The 18,201-nt window shown below is 41.2% G+C and overlaps 1 protein-coding gene across 1 annotated transcript in view; it reads right to left on the bottom strand.

The window, feature by feature from the left end:
• XKR4 (XK related 4) overlaps positions 1-18,201 on the bottom strand; it is a 249,808-nt gene that overhangs the window by 87,115 nt on the left and 144,492 nt on the right. Inside the window, exon 2 of the mRNA XM_054985445.1 lies at positions 6,161-6,360. Coding sequence (XP_054841420.1) covers positions 6,161-6,360 — 200 coding nt within the window. The remainder of the gene's footprint in view (positions 1-6,160; positions 6,361-18,201) is intronic.

Below are 18,201 nucleotides of genomic sequence, written 5' to 3'. Positions count from 1 at the left end.
ATTATGGTTCATTAACACAGCTCTGTGGTGTTACTGTCAACTTCCTAAATATTACATTAAGAAATGCACTGAATTTTCAAGTTGTTTAATTCATGGGTAGAGATTTGTCCTTTCAACAGGAAATAATTTTATCAAAGTAAATGGTGACTGAAAATAAAGAGATTTTTAAAAAGCATTTTCAGAATTCTTTTTTTCATCCAGGTATCCCAACATGCTCTACATTCTCAGCCATTTTAATTGATCAATAGTTTTTCTTGTGAGCTACTGGAAAATATACCCAGCAACATTTTCTATATCTGCTTTTTGCCACCTAAACTCGGTTTCACATAATCTGATCTACAAGCAGCCAACAAGAAATGTCTACCTGCTTGAAATTCCTATTTACTGTTCTCTGATACATGGATTTTGTTAAATAATAAGTAATATCTTTTTTTTTGTTAATTTTAAAAAAAACAAATTAACAAAAAATTTTGTTAAATGATAAATAATATCTAATGGTTTCACAGTGCCAGGGTGAAGTTTGCACGTTTGGGAACTGAAAGATTTAGTTTTGTTTTGTTTTTTAAAGGATGAAATTTGTAGATAGTCTACTAGACCCCCCCCCCATTTATTTAATGATTATTAACACTGCAGCTGCTGCTTAAATTCAAATCTGCCATACAAAAATTATTCATATTTGTAAAAAACTATGACAATTTAAGTGGTTTTCACTGAGTACCTTCTAGAATGGAAAATTATTTTTACTCTAAGTTCAGAGCTTTTGAGATAAACAGTAAAAAAAGAGAAGTAGAACAGTGGTCCCAAATCTTGAGGACACTTTTTAATATAAAAAAAAATCATACATCCCCCCACCCCCAGATAATAGTTGTACTGGTACTGGTATAGTTGTATTGGTAGAATGAAAAAATACGTAATGACCAAAAAAACTACTATAAATTCAATAATGCTTTTAAATTAATTTGTATTTCATTAATCAAAACAGCATCTACATACTCTGATAAATAGTAATACATATATGTGCAAGATATTTATTCAGTATACAGAAGGCATATTTGCTTATTTTTTATACTTGTCATTTAATGAGATGAATGGTGCTGTTTTGCAGCTTTCAGAGAAGTCTGATTGAAACAATGAAAGTTACTAACCTTAGATCAAGTTCCATATTCAGCTTCTTTCAGTGCAGAAAATCCATGTTCACATACACATTTTTTGGGAAAAGACATCAGCTACTTCACAACAATGTCAGACAGTTCTGGGTACTCACCCTACTCTACCTTAGAGTTGAAGCCACTACTCTCACCATGACTCTAGAGGTGACAACAGTGATTAACAGTGATTAACAGAGATGGGCACGAATCAAAATATGAACCAAAGTTCGTGATGAACTGGCGGTTCATCAGAGCCATTTCTGACGAACCACCATGAACTTTGGGCTGGTTCATTTTTTGGTTTGTCACTGCAGACAGCCTGGCACCAATCAATCAGTTTCCGAGGCAACAAGGGATGGACTTCCTGCAGACCTTCTGCTGACCTGGAAGTGGCATTCTGCTGGCCTGGAAGTAACCTTCTGCTGACCCGGAAGTGACATTTTGCTGATCTGGATGTGATGTTTTCTTATACTGATCTGAGACAGTATAAGAAACGACATACGTTTGTATAATTAGAGTTATTGGTGTAGTTGGCGTTCATGAGAATTTGCTTGGATGTCCAATGAGCTTTAATTCCTTTACAGAACTATTGGTGGATGTTTTTTTCAGCTGTAAATTGACTCACAAAAGAGATCACAAGTATCAGAATCTAACACAAATAATGATTAAAGTGCAATGCTTTGTGGACAGAATTCTCAATTGTGATAGATCCAGAAATAATCAAGAGATACCTGGCTGCTCTATCACTGCCAATGGCCTTAGTGATGACACTTGCATTGGAGAAAGGGGGACTTCATCTCCACAATACACTTTCATATCTAAGGACACATTATATTACAAAATTCATATCCCACCTTTCTGCTATTAGAAGGGCCGCCAAGACAGCCAACCAATTAAAACATACATAGTTTGTTGGCGGGGTTAAGATTGGCAGGACTCTAATCTGGACACTGGGATTGATTCCCCACTCCTCCACTTGAAGCCAGCTGGGTGACCTTGGGTCAGTCACAGCTCTTCCAGAGCTCTCTCAGCCCCACCTCACAGAGTGATTGCTGTGGGGATAGTAATAACATACTTTGTAAACTGCTCTGAGGGGCATTAAGTTGTCCTGAAGGGCAGTATATAAATTGAATGTTGTTGTTGTTGTTTCTGCTATTATTATTATTATTATAAAATCACATTTTAAAATGATTAAATCCAACCAAAACAGTAATAACAACAACACATCATTAAAACAGTTACACCAGAGCTAAAAACATACACAGACATTAAAAACAACAATTAAAACACTAGGCATGAAGGAAGAATCACTAAAAGAACACCAATCAAAGCAATACAAATCTTAACCTATTAACAAAAGATAGCAACAGAAGGGGATAGACATAGCTGCTTGGAGAGGAAGTTCTAGAGTTCTGGTGCTACCACCAAGAAGGCCCTACCCTGGGTTGTCATCCACCTAATCTCAGAAGGTGGGAGTACTTGAAATAGAGCCTCTGTGGATCACCATAGTGGTCTGCAGGGCTTTTTTCTGGGAAAAGAGGTGGTGGAACTCAGTGGGTTGCCCTCAGAGAAAATGGTCACATGGCTGGTGGCCCCGCCCCCTGATCCCCAGACAGAGGGGAGTTTAGATTGCCCTCTGCACCGCTTGGCAGCGTGGAGAGCGATCTAAACTCCCCTCTGTCTGGAGATCAGGGGGTGGGGCCACCAGCCATGTGACCATTTTCAAGAGGTTCCGGAACCCCATTCCCCCGCGTTCCCCCTGAAAAAAAGCCCTGGTGGTCTGGTAGGTTCATAAAGGAATTGGCAGTCCTTCAAGTAGGTTTGTCCCAAACCACATAGGCTACCAGCAGCTTCATGGGCCAACTGGACAAAAATTCCATATGGGGCTCCCCCATATGAAGAAGAAGGATGTGCTGTCAAGTCGCAGCCAACTCATGGCAACCTCAACCATAAGGTGTTCAAGGCAAGAGTTGAGCAAAAGTGGTTTGCTATTGCCTTCCTCAGTGTAGCAACCCCCTCCCCCCACCAACAACAAAGTAGGTACAAGCAGAATCAGGATGTCTCTCCAGCCAAGAGCCTAGCCAGAACACCCAAGTACACTAGCATTAAATATAGGTGAGATACAAGTTACCTGGGAATGAGCCCCATTGAACTGAGTGAGACAACAGTCTCTCAAAAAGTACTTAATTGAAAAATACTTTAAAAATATTTCTACTAACCCAAAACAAAACAGCAGACTCAAAAGTTCTTTGACGGGGAAGAGAAAATTGGGGAGAGGTGAAAAGTCGGTTTTATCTTGCAGGGAGAGGAGGCAGGTGAGCCAAGACTCCATATGCCACTTTCTTCCTGCATCTGCCTTACCTTTAGAAAGAGATTCTAGTGCAACTGCCTCCATAAAGAGAAAAGAAGAAAACGTAAGCAGGAGCAGATTGGGCAATTTAAATGACCCTGGAAATAATTCCCAGAGTGGCCCGATCTATGCTCCTGATCAGGCTGAGGGTACAGATCAGTTGATGAGATCTTTGACAAGAGTTGACAAGATTTTGGGGGAGCAACGCTAAACACAGGTTTCATTAGAAGTAAGACTCGTTTTATACAATGGGGCTTCTGTTTCACTTGCATGTGTGCCTTTTAAAAATTTAACATATACTGTCTGTTGCTGTAAGTATGCCCCTACTGAACAGTTAGTTCCATGTTTGTTTAATATATCATGTCAATTAGCTTATATTTTTTCTCAGCATTGTTTTCAGCTCCATATTGGATTTGTGTTTGTAAATTTCTGCAATCCTTACACTATTGTGTTACTTACTCAATGTCCCAGCTGTTAATCGTATTGGTTTACTCTATGACATCCACCTTGAGTCTCCATAAGAAAGGTAGATTATAAATAAGGTAGATTATAAATAATCAAGTAAAATAATAAAATAAGAAGTTTGCTGGATCATATCACAGGTCTCTCTAGTACAGTATCGTGTTTCCCATTCTAACTAGCTAGTTGCTTCTGGGAAGGTTAACTATGGAGTAACTCTGACAGTGAGTGGAAAAAAACCCATCACTCTTTATTTTCTTCACATCATTAAGTAGTTTATAAGCCTATATTTCTAAATAAGCCTTCATAAACATGTAAAAAGAACCTAAGAGCCAAAACACACGTTAAGAAAAACCTAGGTTCAGCACCTGTTCTCTTACCTCAAGGTTTGCTGGGATCTGTAGGCGTCCTGGAAGCTTAAAGTTTAGCATTTACAGAGCAGCAAAAAGGGAAAGGGAAATACAGTCGCCTGTATTTTAAGCTTTAAGCTTCCAGGACGCCTTTAAGCTTCCAGGACGCTTACAGATCCTTTAAGCTTCCAGGACTTTAAGCTTCCAGGACCCCTACAGATCTTTAAGCTTCCAGGACGCCTACTTTAAGCTTCCAGGACTCCTACAGATCCCGGCAAACCTTGAGGTAAGAGAACACGTGCTGAACCTAGGTTTTTCTTAACGTGTGTTTTGGCTTTCTTTACTTCTTTCCAGCCAAAGTGTTCCTGCCAAAAATGCCCTCCTCTTCTATTTATTAAAGATTCTTAAAACTCCCTTGTTCTCTTTGGATCAACCCCTGAGGATTCCCTGTATCAAATAATCAGTTTGCACAGTCTGTACTTCCTAGTATTTTTCTATATAGCCATGTGCCTAATTTTGTAATTTTATATTTACACACACCACACACATGTATTTACTATTAGAGGATACACTTCTTACATAATGAAGTGTGCTCCAGTGAAATCTAGCAAGGCATAGTATCAGATGTCACACCAATACAACAACAATAATAATAACCCACTGCTTGAACAGTGCTTAATATATGCAATTAAAATCAGGTCTGATTATTTGGGAGTAGGAACAGTTTTAATCTCAGACTTCCTACGTGCTTTAACTCAGTCTAAACAATATGTATTTTAAAACCACAAACACAAATTATAATGACATATTTAAGCTAGAATATTGTTTGCTTTGGTATAAACTGGGACTAAGGCACTCAGCATTCCACATTCACAACCATTAAAACAGATCACAGTGCATGAAATGTGTTATGGCTAGGGTGGAGAGAATCACCCTTTTACTAATTTGATAGATTCTTGCGAAATACACTCACACACACCCTTTCTGAACTTAATATGAAGAAAGGTTGTTAAATGTTTTAACTCCCCAGCCAGGGTAAAGGTAATGGGAGAGAGAAATACAGGTAGAATTAGGGAGTGGGAACAGTTAGGGCATAAAAGGTTCTTGATAGGCTCATGTTTGCTTCAGCCTTGCAGCCATGGAGAGCTTTCTTTAAAAAAAAAATTGCTGCAAAAAAAGGTGACAAAACACTGACTACCAGGAGTCTGTTTGCTTCCTGGGCTCTGCAGCCCCTAGTGGCTGCAGGCAAAATTCTACCAAAAAATAAATGAAAAGCATTCTCTGAATGCATGATTTATCTAGATTTTGGGGCCCTCAAGAGCTGACGGGCTCTGGGAATTTTGTCTCCCTTGTCCCCGTCTCAGGGCTCACAGAAAATTAATATAGACTATATATTGTGCCTTTAAACTTGATTATATGTGTGCAGAGCATCTGGATTGCAACACATTAAACTGAAAGCATATTAAATCTAAGTTTACACAAACCACTTTATATTCCTCTTTCTCTCCCATCTCACACTCTGGCCACATGTTTATGACCAAAGAGGCCCTGTTCTTAGGTAGGGTTGGCATCCTCTATATGGAAGCTGGAATTCTCTCAGAATTATATGTAATCTCCTGCCTACAAAAATAAATTCCTCTGAATCTTTGGAGGATAGACTCTATGGCATCACACCTTGCTGAGCTTCCTCCTGTCCTCAAACTCTGCCCTTACCTGGATCTCCAAGAATTTTCTAAGCTGGAGTTGGCAACTCTATTTTTAGGTCAACATGGATGGTAGCAGATAATATACAGATAAATACATTTATGGTTATATTTAAATTCGTAGAAGACAATAAATGAATCCTTACTTACCTTGGAGGGCCTGAAGAGTACGTGTCTGTACAACAATGCAGAGCTGCAGGACTAGCTGTGGAGCACTTTCCAGGAATGTGGCAAGTAAATGCAGCATACTCACATCTGCATACTCATAGACCATTTTCCAATAAAAGCGCCATCTGTCATTTTCTCCACTCTGTCGACTACGGATGCCCAAGTATATAGTGTGGAAATATCTAAAAAATAATAATTGTTTAAAAGAAAATAAGTAAAATTCTAGAAACCTAAAAGAAGAATTGTTTTCTCTAATATGCATCACATAAATTGCAGAATTATGGAAAAATTAACTAAATGCACAACAGATTTTAAATATGTCTGTTAGCAGCATATTATTATTTTGCAACACCATGGAGTACATTATATACAGAATAAGTTTCATTTGATAATCATTGAAATAAGTATAAGAAGGACTGTCAGTTGTTAAATGTAAAATTCTCAACTTGAAGCCAGCGGGATGACCTTGGGTCAGTCACAGCTTCTAGGAGCTCTCACAGCCCCACCTACCTCACAGGGTGATTGTTGTGGGGATAATAACAACATACCTTGGAAACTGCTCTGAGTGGATGTTAAGTTGTTCTGAAGGGCAGTATATACATTAAATATTATTATTTTAAACATAAGGCTCCTCCTTGCCAAAGGTACAGCTGAGTCAGCTGGGCTAAGGCAACGAGTGGAGAGCACGTGGTGAGCTGCTGCTCGAAGGTAAGGGTGTTTTTTGGTCTTTCTGCCTTGCCTTCCTAGCTGCTGTGTGAAAAGCTGAGAGTGAGTGGGTTCTTGTAGCTTGCTAGAGAGTGGTTCTGTTTAAGGTCTGTTTGGGGCTGTTTGTGTTTTGGGGGCTGTTGGGGGCTGAGTGAGTTGCTGTTGATTGCTGTTCATTACAAGCCCTACCCCCTACTGTGCTGAGCTCTGCAGTGCTTGGCAGGAAGTGACCCTTTGAAACAAAAGGCTCCTCCTCGCCTGAGGCAGAGCTGAGACAGCTGGGCTGAGGCAAGGAGGGAAGAGTACATGGTGAGCTGCTGCTAGAAGGTAAAGGGTTTTTAAAAATCTTTCTGCCTTTCAGCCTGTGGGCCCCGAAACTCTGCTCAGAGTACTCTTGGAATATACTTGGAAGATGATGATGTTGACAGAAGGCCCCTTTCCAGTCACCTTCATAGAGTGTGCCATGTTTGTTTTCCTCTTGGAAGAGAAGACAGACTTCACTTGTCAGAGAGTCTGGAGGAAAGGATCACCACCCTTCATGAAATCAAGGAAGGGGAGAATTTTATTGACAAGAGCCTGGAGACTCTGCACAAGCATGAAGAAGTAAGTCAAAGAGAAGAAGGAAGAGTCGATCTCCCTTCTGAGCCTCCTCTCAGTTCTGCAGTACCAACTGGAAGACACAGACTAAGACAATGCTCTGGTCCATTGGAGCTCAAGAATCATTTTGAGGTGCTTGAGATGGTGATGGAGACAAGAGCGGAAGGAGAACCACAAAGACCTGGAGGAGGGAGTGAAGAGGGCATGAGGCCACACAGAAGTGGAAGAAAACAGAAAGTGGTGGTCGTTGGGAACTCTCTGCTCAGGGGTATGGAACGTCATGTGTCCAGGTCAGATCCCCTACTTCGAGAGATGTGTTGCTTGCCGGGGGCCAGAATTCTGGATATTACAGACTGACTGCCAAAATTGATCAGTACCCGTTTGTGCTGGTTCACATGGGAACAAATGACACAGCCGCGAATATGATCACGAGAATTAAAGAGGACTATGAAGCTCTTGGAAGGCAGTTGAAGAAACTGGTGGCACAGGTGGTATTCTCTTCTATCCTTCCTGTCAAAGGAAGAGGAATGTGAATGGAACAGACCATACTTGAGGTGAATTGTTGGCTGAGGTGGTGGTACTGGCAGGAGCACTTTGGGTTCTAGGACCATGGGATAAGTTTTCTCAGAGAAGGCCTTCTGGAATATGATGGGCTTCACTGCTCAAGGTCAGAGAAGAAAATGTTTGGAAAGAACCTGGAGATCTTCGTCAAGAAAGCTTTAAACTGATGCCACAAGGGGAAGGGGACAATCAACATGGGAATTTCAATGAAGAAGTGATAACAGTGGGGGCCCACCTGGGTAGGACAGATCAAACAAAGGTACAAGGCTACAAGTGCCTATATACCAATGCCCAAAGTATGAGGAATAAGAAAGAAGAGCTTGAGCTTCTCTTGCAAACAGAGGGCTACGATATAGTAGGAATTTCTGAGACTTGGTGAGATGATTCCCATGACTGGAATGTGGTAGTGGAAGGGTATGAGTTGTTAAAGAAAAAACAGAAGGGTAGAAGAGGAGGCGAAGTGGCCTTGTATGTGAGGAAAGAACTTGATTGTCAGGAAGTTCTGGAGAATGTGGTTGACAGCCCCGTGGAAAGTATATGGGTGGAAATAAGGGTAGGAAGGACAAAGGGTATTGTTGTTGGAGTCTGCTACAGTCCGCCTGAACAGGAAGAGGAAACAGATGCTGCCCTCCTTGATTGGTAGAGTATCCAGACATAAGAACCTTATAATTATGCATGACTTCAATTTCCCCAATGCGTGCTGGGAGACAAGCTCAGCAAAGCGACTTGAATCACGCAACTTCCTGACTTGCCTAGCCAATAATTTCCTTTTTCAAATGGTGGAGGAAGCTACAAGGGGCTCGGTCATACTAGACTTAATATTAACCAACAGGGAAAAAATGGTAGATGGGGTGAAGGTGGTGGGGACCTTAGGGGGAAGTGACCATGTCCTCCTTGAATTCCAGTTGCTGTGGGGGGCCAAGGAAGTTCATAGACAAACTCATAGGTTAAATTCTCGTAGGGCTGACTTCAATGAACTCAGAGGCTTGATGAGAGTCATTCCATGGGGGAGTGTGCTGGAAGGGAAAGGAGTGAGTGAAGGGTGGCCTCTTCTCAAACATGAACTTTTGCAAGCTCAAGCCCTCACTATTCCAGCAAGACAGAAACATGGTAAGGGCTCCAAGAAACCGATGTGGATGAACAGAGAGCTCCAGAATAAGCTAAGGGAGAAAAAGGAAATGTTCAGGAAATGGAGAGAAGGACAGACCTCTAAAGAGGAATACATGAGGGTTACTAGGTACTGCAGATCAGCCATCAGAGAAGCCAAAGCTCAGTATGAGCTGAGTCTGGTCAGGGGGGCTCGCTACAATAAGAAAAATTTCTACAGATATATGAGAAGCAAATGCAAGGTAAAAGAGGCAATTGGACCGCTGTTGGGAGTAGAAGGAGAAACACTGATGGAGGACTGAGAAAAAGCAGACAGGCTTAATGACTTTTTTGCTTCTGTTTTCTCCCTGAAGAACTCAAGCCCATCTAGAGATGGTAGAAGACGTGACAGGACACCTGGGGGGGGGGGGGTGCTAGTTGACATTGACAGAGAGGTTGTGGAGAGGCATCTCACTGCACTGGATGAATACAAGTCCCTTGGGCCAGATGGTGTGCACCCAAGAGTGCTGAAATAACTTTCTAGAGGACTCACAGAGCCTCTGTCCATCATCTTCAAGGCCTCCTGGAGGACTGGGGATGTGCCACAAGATTGGAGAAGATCAAATGTTATCCCAATCTTTAAGAAAGGGAAGAAGGATGACCCGGGAAACTGCAGGCCGATCAGTCTGACTTCTGTTGTTGGGAAGATATTAGAGCAGATTTTAAAAGGATTAATCTGTAAGCATCTGAAGGACCACTTAGTGATCCAGGGAAGTCAACATGGTTTTGTCCCCATCAGATGTTGTCAGACCAACTTGGTTTCCTTCTTGATTGAGTAACAAGCTTACTGGATCGTGGAAACCCTGTCGACGTGATTTATTTGGATTTCAGCAAATCTTTGATAAGTTACCCCATGACATTCTTTTTTTTTTAATAAAAATTTTTATTGGATTAGATTATATAATCATAAAATACAAACATTCCCCCTTTATTAATATCTGTTTCTAACCCCCTCCCTTTCCTCCCCCCTTTTATTTGACTTCCAACAGTTTTCCAACCCTTTATCTATCTTATTACTTACTTACATAATACCTCATGTAATCTATTAAACATACACTTAAACTCTCTTCTAAGCTTGTTATTCTTTTTTTTAAAACACAGAACTACCATTAACCCCTCCTTTACTAAATCTTATATTCTAAATAACACATTGCTAGCATTTTGATGACCTTTATATTATTAGTATAACATTTTATCCATTTTCTATTCCCTTACTTAATCTCTTTACTCTCCCTCATATAAGTTAATCAATTTAACTTATAGTCTATATATTTCTTTAAACATTTCTTATTCTTATTCTCAATCTATTTTAGTTATATAAAATACCTGTTATACTAAGAACTTAACTACAATAAAAAATACCCAGCTAGCATGCTCATATATATTCATAATATCTATTCATAATAATACGTCTGCTATTTAATACTGTGTGTAATAAAACAGAATTTTCATCTTAACCCTGATAATAGCTTAGAACTTAATATTTAAATCCCCCTTTCCCGGTAAAGCCACTTCTCTCTTCTTTTATAAAATCTCAGTAATTTTCAAACTGCCACAGTTTCCCTTCCACATCCCATTTTTTCTCCAAATATTGCTTCAGTTTCTCCCAATCCATATTAAACTGTCCTGGATCGAGGTCTCTGAGCTTCCTTGTCATTTTGTCCATCTCAGCCATGTACAGCAATTTATAAATCCAACCTTCAATAGTTGGTACTTCTTGCAATTTCCATTTCTGCGCATATAAAAGTCTAGCCGCTGTTGTCATGTAAAATAACAATGTTCTATGTTGTGCTGGAATATCTTCCATTCCCAAATTCAGTAGCAGCAATTCTGGGTTTCTATTAACTTGAAATTGTAAAATCTCATTAATCACTTCTGTTATTCCTCCCCAGTATTGCTTAGCTACCTCACAGGTCCACCACATGTGATACAACGATCCTTCATGTTTTTTACATTTCCAGCATTTATTTGACATGTTAGTATTCCCTAACGCAATTTTCTTTGGTGTCAAATACCAGCGATATATCATTTTATAAACGTTCTCTTTAATATTTGTGCAAGTCGTTATCTTCAAAGTCGTTTTCCACAGGTATTCCCACGCCTCCATTGTTATCTCTTTATGAAAGTTTATCGCCCACTTCACCATTTGAACTTTAACTGTCTCGTCTTCTGTATACCATTTTAAAAGTACTTTGTAAATCCTTGAAATTTCCTTTTTGCCCTCTTGAAGTATCACCTCTTCTAGTTCTGAATTCTCCATTCTCAGTCCTCCTTTCACACAGTCCGAATTATAGAGATCTCTTATCTGTCTATATTGAAACCATCCATAACTTGAGGACAGTTCCTCTTGCGTCTTTATTCTTAATTTAGAGAATTCCAATAATGTTATCTCCTTATATGTTAAACACTGTTGTTCATTTCCAACAGTTCTTGGGTCTATTACTTCGAACAGAACCACCCACAAGGGGATTCCGTCCTTCATATAGTTTTTGTATTTCTTCCAAACAGCAAAAAGGCTTCTCCGACTATAATGGTGCAAAAACATAGAGTCAGCTTTAACTTTATCATACCACAGGTATGCATGCCATCCGAATGTTTTTTTATATCCCTCCAAAGCCAGTAGCTTGCAGTCCTTCAACGTCATCCAATCTTTTATCCAAGACAGGCAAATTGCTTCGTGATATAATCTTAAATTGGGCAGCTGCATTCCACCTCTTTCTTTAGCATCTTGTAATACTTTCATTTTCACCCTAGGTTTCTTGCCTGCCCACACAAAGTCCGATATTTTCCTTGCCATTTTTCAAATTGTTTAGTGTCACGCATGATTGGAATTGTTTGTAGCAGGAACATCACTCTCGGCAATACATTCATCTTTACTGCTGCAATTCTTCCCAACCATGACAAATTCAGCCTATTCCATTTAATCAGATCTTGCTCTATTTGAGTCCACAATTTCTCATAATTATTCTTAAATAGGTCTATGTTCTTCGCAGTCAGTTCGATGCCCAAATATTTTACCTTATTTGTTACTTCACAGTCTGTTATCTCCTCTAGTTCCTGTTGTTTCTGTTTAGTCATATTCTTGCATAGTATCTTGGACTTCTTTTTGTTTACATAAAATCCAGCCAAATCTCCAAATTCCTTAATTTTCTCCATCACCTTTGGAATATTCTCAATTGGATCGTCCACAATTAGCATTATATCGTCCGCAAACGCTCTGACCTTATAGGAATGCTCTCTTATTTTTATTCCTCGGATTGCATCGTCTTCTCGAATTTGAATCATCAATATTTCCAATACTAAGATGAACAACAATGGTGACAACGGGCAACCCTGTCTCGTACCTTTACCTATTGTCAATTTCTTAGTTACGTCTTCATTCACCACAATTGCTGCACTCTGGTCTCTGTAGATTTCTTTCACAGCACGAATGAACTTTTCTCCCATTTGCAGCTTCTCCATAGTGGCAAACATAAAGTCCCAGTTCAAATTGTCAAAAGCTTTTTCAGCATCCACAAAGAAAAAACCAACTTCTCTATCACAACGTTTATCATAATATTCAATAGCATTTATAACTGTCCTTAGGTTATCTCTAATCTGTCCGTCTGGCAAAAATCCGGCTTGCTCCTCTGCAATAAATTCAGACATCCATCCTTTTATTCTCTCCGCCAAGATCTTCACAAAGATTTTATAGTCATTATTCAGCAACGAAATTGGCCTATAATTTTTTACATTGGTCAAGTCTTGTCCCTCTTTAGGAATCAATGAAATATTGGCTTCACTCCAAGTAACTGGAGTCCTTTGATCTTGCATAACTCCATTGATCACCTCTTTCAGAAAAGGCGCCAGTTCATTTGCCAGTACTTTATAAAATTTAGCTGTAAGTCCATCCGGGCCTGGTGCCTTTCCTAATTTTGTCGACCGTATTGCCTCTTTTATTTCTTCCTCCGTCACTTCTCTATTCAATTTTTCTCTCCATCCCTCAGAGATTGCAGGGAGCCTCATCTTTCCCAGATAATTCGCTATTGAATCTTTATTAACTTCTTTTTTTGGATACAACTTCGCATAAAATTTATAAAAGGCTCTACTAATGGCTGACTGCTCCAGATAAGTTATATTCTCCTCGCAAATTTTGTTTATGGTTCTTTTCTCCTTTCTTTTCTTCAATTGCCATGCCAAGTATTTCCCAGGTTTATTTGCACCCTCAAACAACTTTTGATTCAGTCTCTTAAGATTCCATTCCATTTCTTTATTATTCATTGCCATCAGCTGTTCTTGAAGGATTTTAATATCCTGATATAGCTTCTTTTTCCCTGGTCTCTTCTTTAATTGACTCCCCTTGGCTTTTATTTTCTCCATAATCTCCAATCTCTTCTCCTCTCTTTTCTTCCTAGCTCTAGCATTTAAGTCCATTAGTATGCCTCTAGTCACCGCCTTATATGTGTCCCATACCTTATTTGTTGATACTTCATTGTTCATGTTATGCTGTATAAAGAACCCCATGACATTCTAATGGGTAAACTGGAAGACTGCAGACTGGACTATAGAACAGTTCAGTGGATAGGGAACTGGTTAGAGGACCACCCCAAAGAGTGCTGGTCAATGGCGTTTTATCAGATTGAAGGGAGGTGTCTAGTGCAGTGCCACAGGGCTCGGTTTTGGGCCTGGATTTTTATCAATGATCTGGATGAAGGGGTAAATGAGCTACTCATTAAATTTGCTAATGATACCAAATTGGGAGGAGTGGCAAACACCCAAGAAGATAAGATAGAGTTAAAATTCAACAAAACCTGAATACTCTGGAGAAGTGGGCTGTTGTGAACAGGATGCAATTCAACATAGATAAGTGCACAGTATTACATCTGGGCCACAAAAATGTGAATACACAAATACTGGATGGGGGATTCACTTCTGGGTAGTAGTGTATGTGAAAGAGATCTTGGAGTAAGAGTGGACTGTAAACTAAATATGAGCAGTCAGTGTAATGTGGTGGCAAAAAAGGCAAACTCATTCTTGGGTTGTATCAAAAGGGCCATTGCATTGAAATCGCAGGAGGTCATAGTCCCACTCCATACTGCCTTGGTCAGGCCCCACCTGGAGTACTGTGTGCAATTCTGGAGGCCTTACTTTAAAAAGGATATGGACAAAATCAAGAGTGCAGAAGAGAGTGACAGAGAGTGCAGAAGAGACTGTGGGCTGGACTATAGGACAGTTCGGTGGATAGGGAACTGGTTAGAGGACCAAACGCAAAGAGTGGTGGTCAACGGTGTTTCATCAGATTGGAGGGAGGTGTCCAGTGGGGTGCCGCAGGGCTCGGTTTTGGGCCCGATACTTTTCAATATTTTTTATCAATGATCTGGATGAAGGAGTGGAAGGGCTGCCCATTAAATTTGATGGTACCAAATTGGGAGGAGTGGCAAACACCCAAGAAGATAGAATTAAAATTCAACAAGACCTGAATACTCTGGAGAAGTGGGCAGCTGTGAATAGGATGCAATTCAACAAAGACAAGTGCACAGTATTACATCTGGGCCACAAAAATGAGAAGCACAAATACTGGATGGGGGATACACTTCTAGGCAGTAGTATATGTGAAAGGGATCTTGGGGTAAGAGTGGACTGTAAACTAAATATGAGCAGTCAGTGTGATGCGGTGGCAAAAAAGGCTAATTCAATCTTGGGTTGTATCAAAGGGGCCATAGCGTCAAAATCACAGGAGGTCATAGCCCCTCTCTATACTGCCTTGGTCAGGCTGCACCTGGAGTATTGTGTGCAGTTCTGGAGGCCTCACTTCAAAAAGGATGTGGACAAAATCAAGGGAGTGCAGAGGAGAGCGACGAGGATGATCAAGGGTCTAGAGACTGAGCCCTACGAGGAAAGGCTGAGGGCCTTGGGAATGTTTAGTTTGGAGAAGAGGAGATTGAGGGAGCCATGATTACTCTCTACAAATCCTCTCTCTTCAATCCTAAACAGTAGAAATGGGCACGGAACAGGAAAAAAATGAACTGCTTGGTTCGTGGTTCATTCATTTTCACGGAACACAAACCACAAAGGTGGTTGTTGTGGATTTTCAGGGCTGTATTGCCATGTTCTTGGCATTGTAGTTCCTGACGTTTTGTCAGCTGCTGTGACTGGCATCTTCAGAGGTGTAGCACCGAAAGACACTGAGAGATCCCTGTCTTTCGGTGCTACACCTCTGAAGATGCCAGTCACAGCTGCTGGCGAAACGTCAGGAACTACAATGCCAAGACCATGGCAATACAGCCTGGAAAATCCACAACAACCATCATTCTCCAGCCATGAAACCTTCGACAATATAACAAACCACAAAATTATGAACCTCAATGGGTTCCCAAACTGTTTCAAGGTTCGGGGTTTGTTTGAGCCCAGGATGGCCTCCTTCATGCTCAAAAAAGCCCAAACTTGCATGGAGTTTTTAGCAAGCTCACTTCCAGTGACCCTCCAAGTTGTGAAGATTGCAGTACAAATCTCCAAGTTTTAGAGCCCCAAAGCAGGTGCCCCCAAGAACATCCCATTCAATAGAATTGGAGCAATCAATGGCAATTGCCTTATGCTTCCATTTGAAGTGATGGACCCCCAGACATGGGTCATGTGGGTGGCTGCCCCCTCCCCGTGTCTGGCCCCCAAACCAGCCTCCACCCAGTCACTGGCCCCAGCTACACAGGTGCTCAACCCCCCCCCCCCCCTAATGTGGTCACTGATGGTGTGTGTACAAAGCAAAAGTGAGCTGCACTGGAAAAGCATTCAAGTGGAGAGCCTGCAGACAGTAGAGCAACCTGTGCAGATGTGAGTCACCGGGCAGCCCCCAAAACCACCTCCACCCAGTCACTGGCCCCAGCTACAGGTGCTCAAAATAAAAAAAACAGTGTGGGCACTAATGGTGTGTGCAAAGCATGCAAGTACTACAGAAGCATGCAAGTGGGGAGCCTGCAGACAGTACATAAGAACATAAGCAAAGCCTTGTTGGATCAGGCCAGTGGCCCATCCAGTCCAACATTCTGTCACACACAGTGGCTAGAAATCCAGTGCCATCTAAAGGACTGTCAGTGAGGCCAGGACACCAGAAGCCCTCCCACTGCCTTCCTTCCAGCACCAAGACAACAGAGCACCACCTCCCCACAAAGAGAATACCATCTATCTCCTGTGGCTAATAGCCACTGATGGACCTCTGCTCCATATATTTGTCCAGTCCCCTCTTGAAGCTGGCAATGCTTGTAGCTGCCACCACCTCCTGTGGCAACGAATTCCATGTGTTTATCATCCTTTGTGTAAAGTAGTATTTTCTTCGATCTGTTCTAACCCGACTGCTCAATAATTTCATAGAGTGCCCACGAGTTCTTGTATTGTGAGAAAGGGAGAAAAACACATCTTTCTCGACCTTCTCTAACCCGTGCATTATCTTGTAAACCTCTATCATGTCTCCCCTCAGTCGTCTTTTCTCCAGGCTAAAGAGCCCCAAGCGCCTCAATCTTTCCTCATAGGGAAAGTGTTCCAACCCTTTAATCATTTTAGTTGCCCTTCTCTGTACTTTTTCCAGTGCTATGATATCTTTTTTAAGGTGTGGCGACCAGAACTGTACACAGTACTCCAAATGAGGCCTCACCATCGATTTATACAGAGGCATTATGATACCGGCTGATTTGTTTTCAATCCCTTTCCTAATAACCCCTAGCATAGCATTAGCTTTTTTTATGGCAGTCGCACACTGTGCTGACGTTTTTAGTGAGTTATCTATCATGACTCCAAGATCTCTCTCTTGGTCAGTCTCCGCCAGTTCAGACCCCATCAACTTGTATTTATATTTTGGATTTTTGGTTCCAATGTGCATTACTTTGCACTTGGCTACATTGAACCTCATTTGCCACATGGATGCCCACTCTTCTAGCCTCGACAGATCCCTTTGGAGTGCCTCACAATCCTCTCTGGCTTTCACCACCCTGAACAATTTCGTGTCATCTGCAAATTTAGCCACTTCACTGCTTAATCCCAATTCCAAATCATTAATAAACAAGTTAAAAAGCATTGGACCCAATACCGACCCCTGTGGCACCCCACTGCTCACCACCCTCCACTGTGAGAAGTGCCCGTTTATGCTCACTCTCTGTTTCCTATTAATTAGCCAGTTTTCGATCCACAAGAGGACTTGGCCCTTTATCCCATAGCTACTGAGCTTACTTAGGAGCCTTTGATGAGGAACTTTGTCAAAAGCTTTCTGGAAGTCAAGATAAACAATATCTATCGGGTCTCCCTTGTCCACTTGTTTGTTCACTCCCTCAAAGAACTCTAACAGATTGGTGAGACAAGATCTTCCCTTACAGAACCCATGCTGAGTTTTCCTCATCAGCTTTTGGTCATCAATGTGACCACTAATTTTATTTTTGATAATAGTTTCCACCAACTTACCCGGTATTGACGTCAGGCTGACTGGCCTGTAATTTCCCGGATCTCCCCTGGAACCTTTTTTAAAGATGGGGACAACATTAGCTACCTTCCAGTCCTCAGGAACAGATGCAGAGTTTAATGACAGATTACATATTTTTGTGAGGAGATCTACAAGTTCACACTTGAGTTCTTTCAGAACTCTTGGATGTATGCCATCTGGGCCCGGTGATTTATCAGTTTTTAAATTATCTAGCAGTCGCATAACCTCCTCTCTCGTCACCTCAATGTGACTCAGGTCTTTCAAAACCCCTCCCAAAGTCAGTGCTTCCGGAGTGGGCATGCACTTCTTATCTTCCACAGTGAAGACAGAAGCAAAGAACGCATTCAGCTTCTCGGCCATTTCCCTATCACCCTTTAGTAATCCTTTTACGCCTTGGTCATCCAAGGGCCCCACGGCCTCCCTAGCTGGTTTCCTACTTCTAATATATTTAAAGAATTGTTTATTGTTTTTCTTTATGTTCTTTGCAATATGCTCCTCATATTCCCTTTTTGCCTGTCTGATCACAGACTTGCACTTTTTTTGCCACAGCTTATGCTCCTTTTTATCAACC

Source organism: Eublepharis macularius, chromosome 7 (assembly GCF_028583425.1).
Source record: "Eublepharis macularius isolate TG4126 chromosome 7, MPM_Emac_v1.0, whole genome shotgun sequence".
Lineage (NCBI taxonomy): Eukaryota > Metazoa > Chordata > Lepidosauria > Squamata > Eublepharidae > Eublepharis > Eublepharis macularius.
Note: the sequence above shows the minus strand (reverse complement) of the source record. Positions and strands in the feature narration are given on the sequence as shown.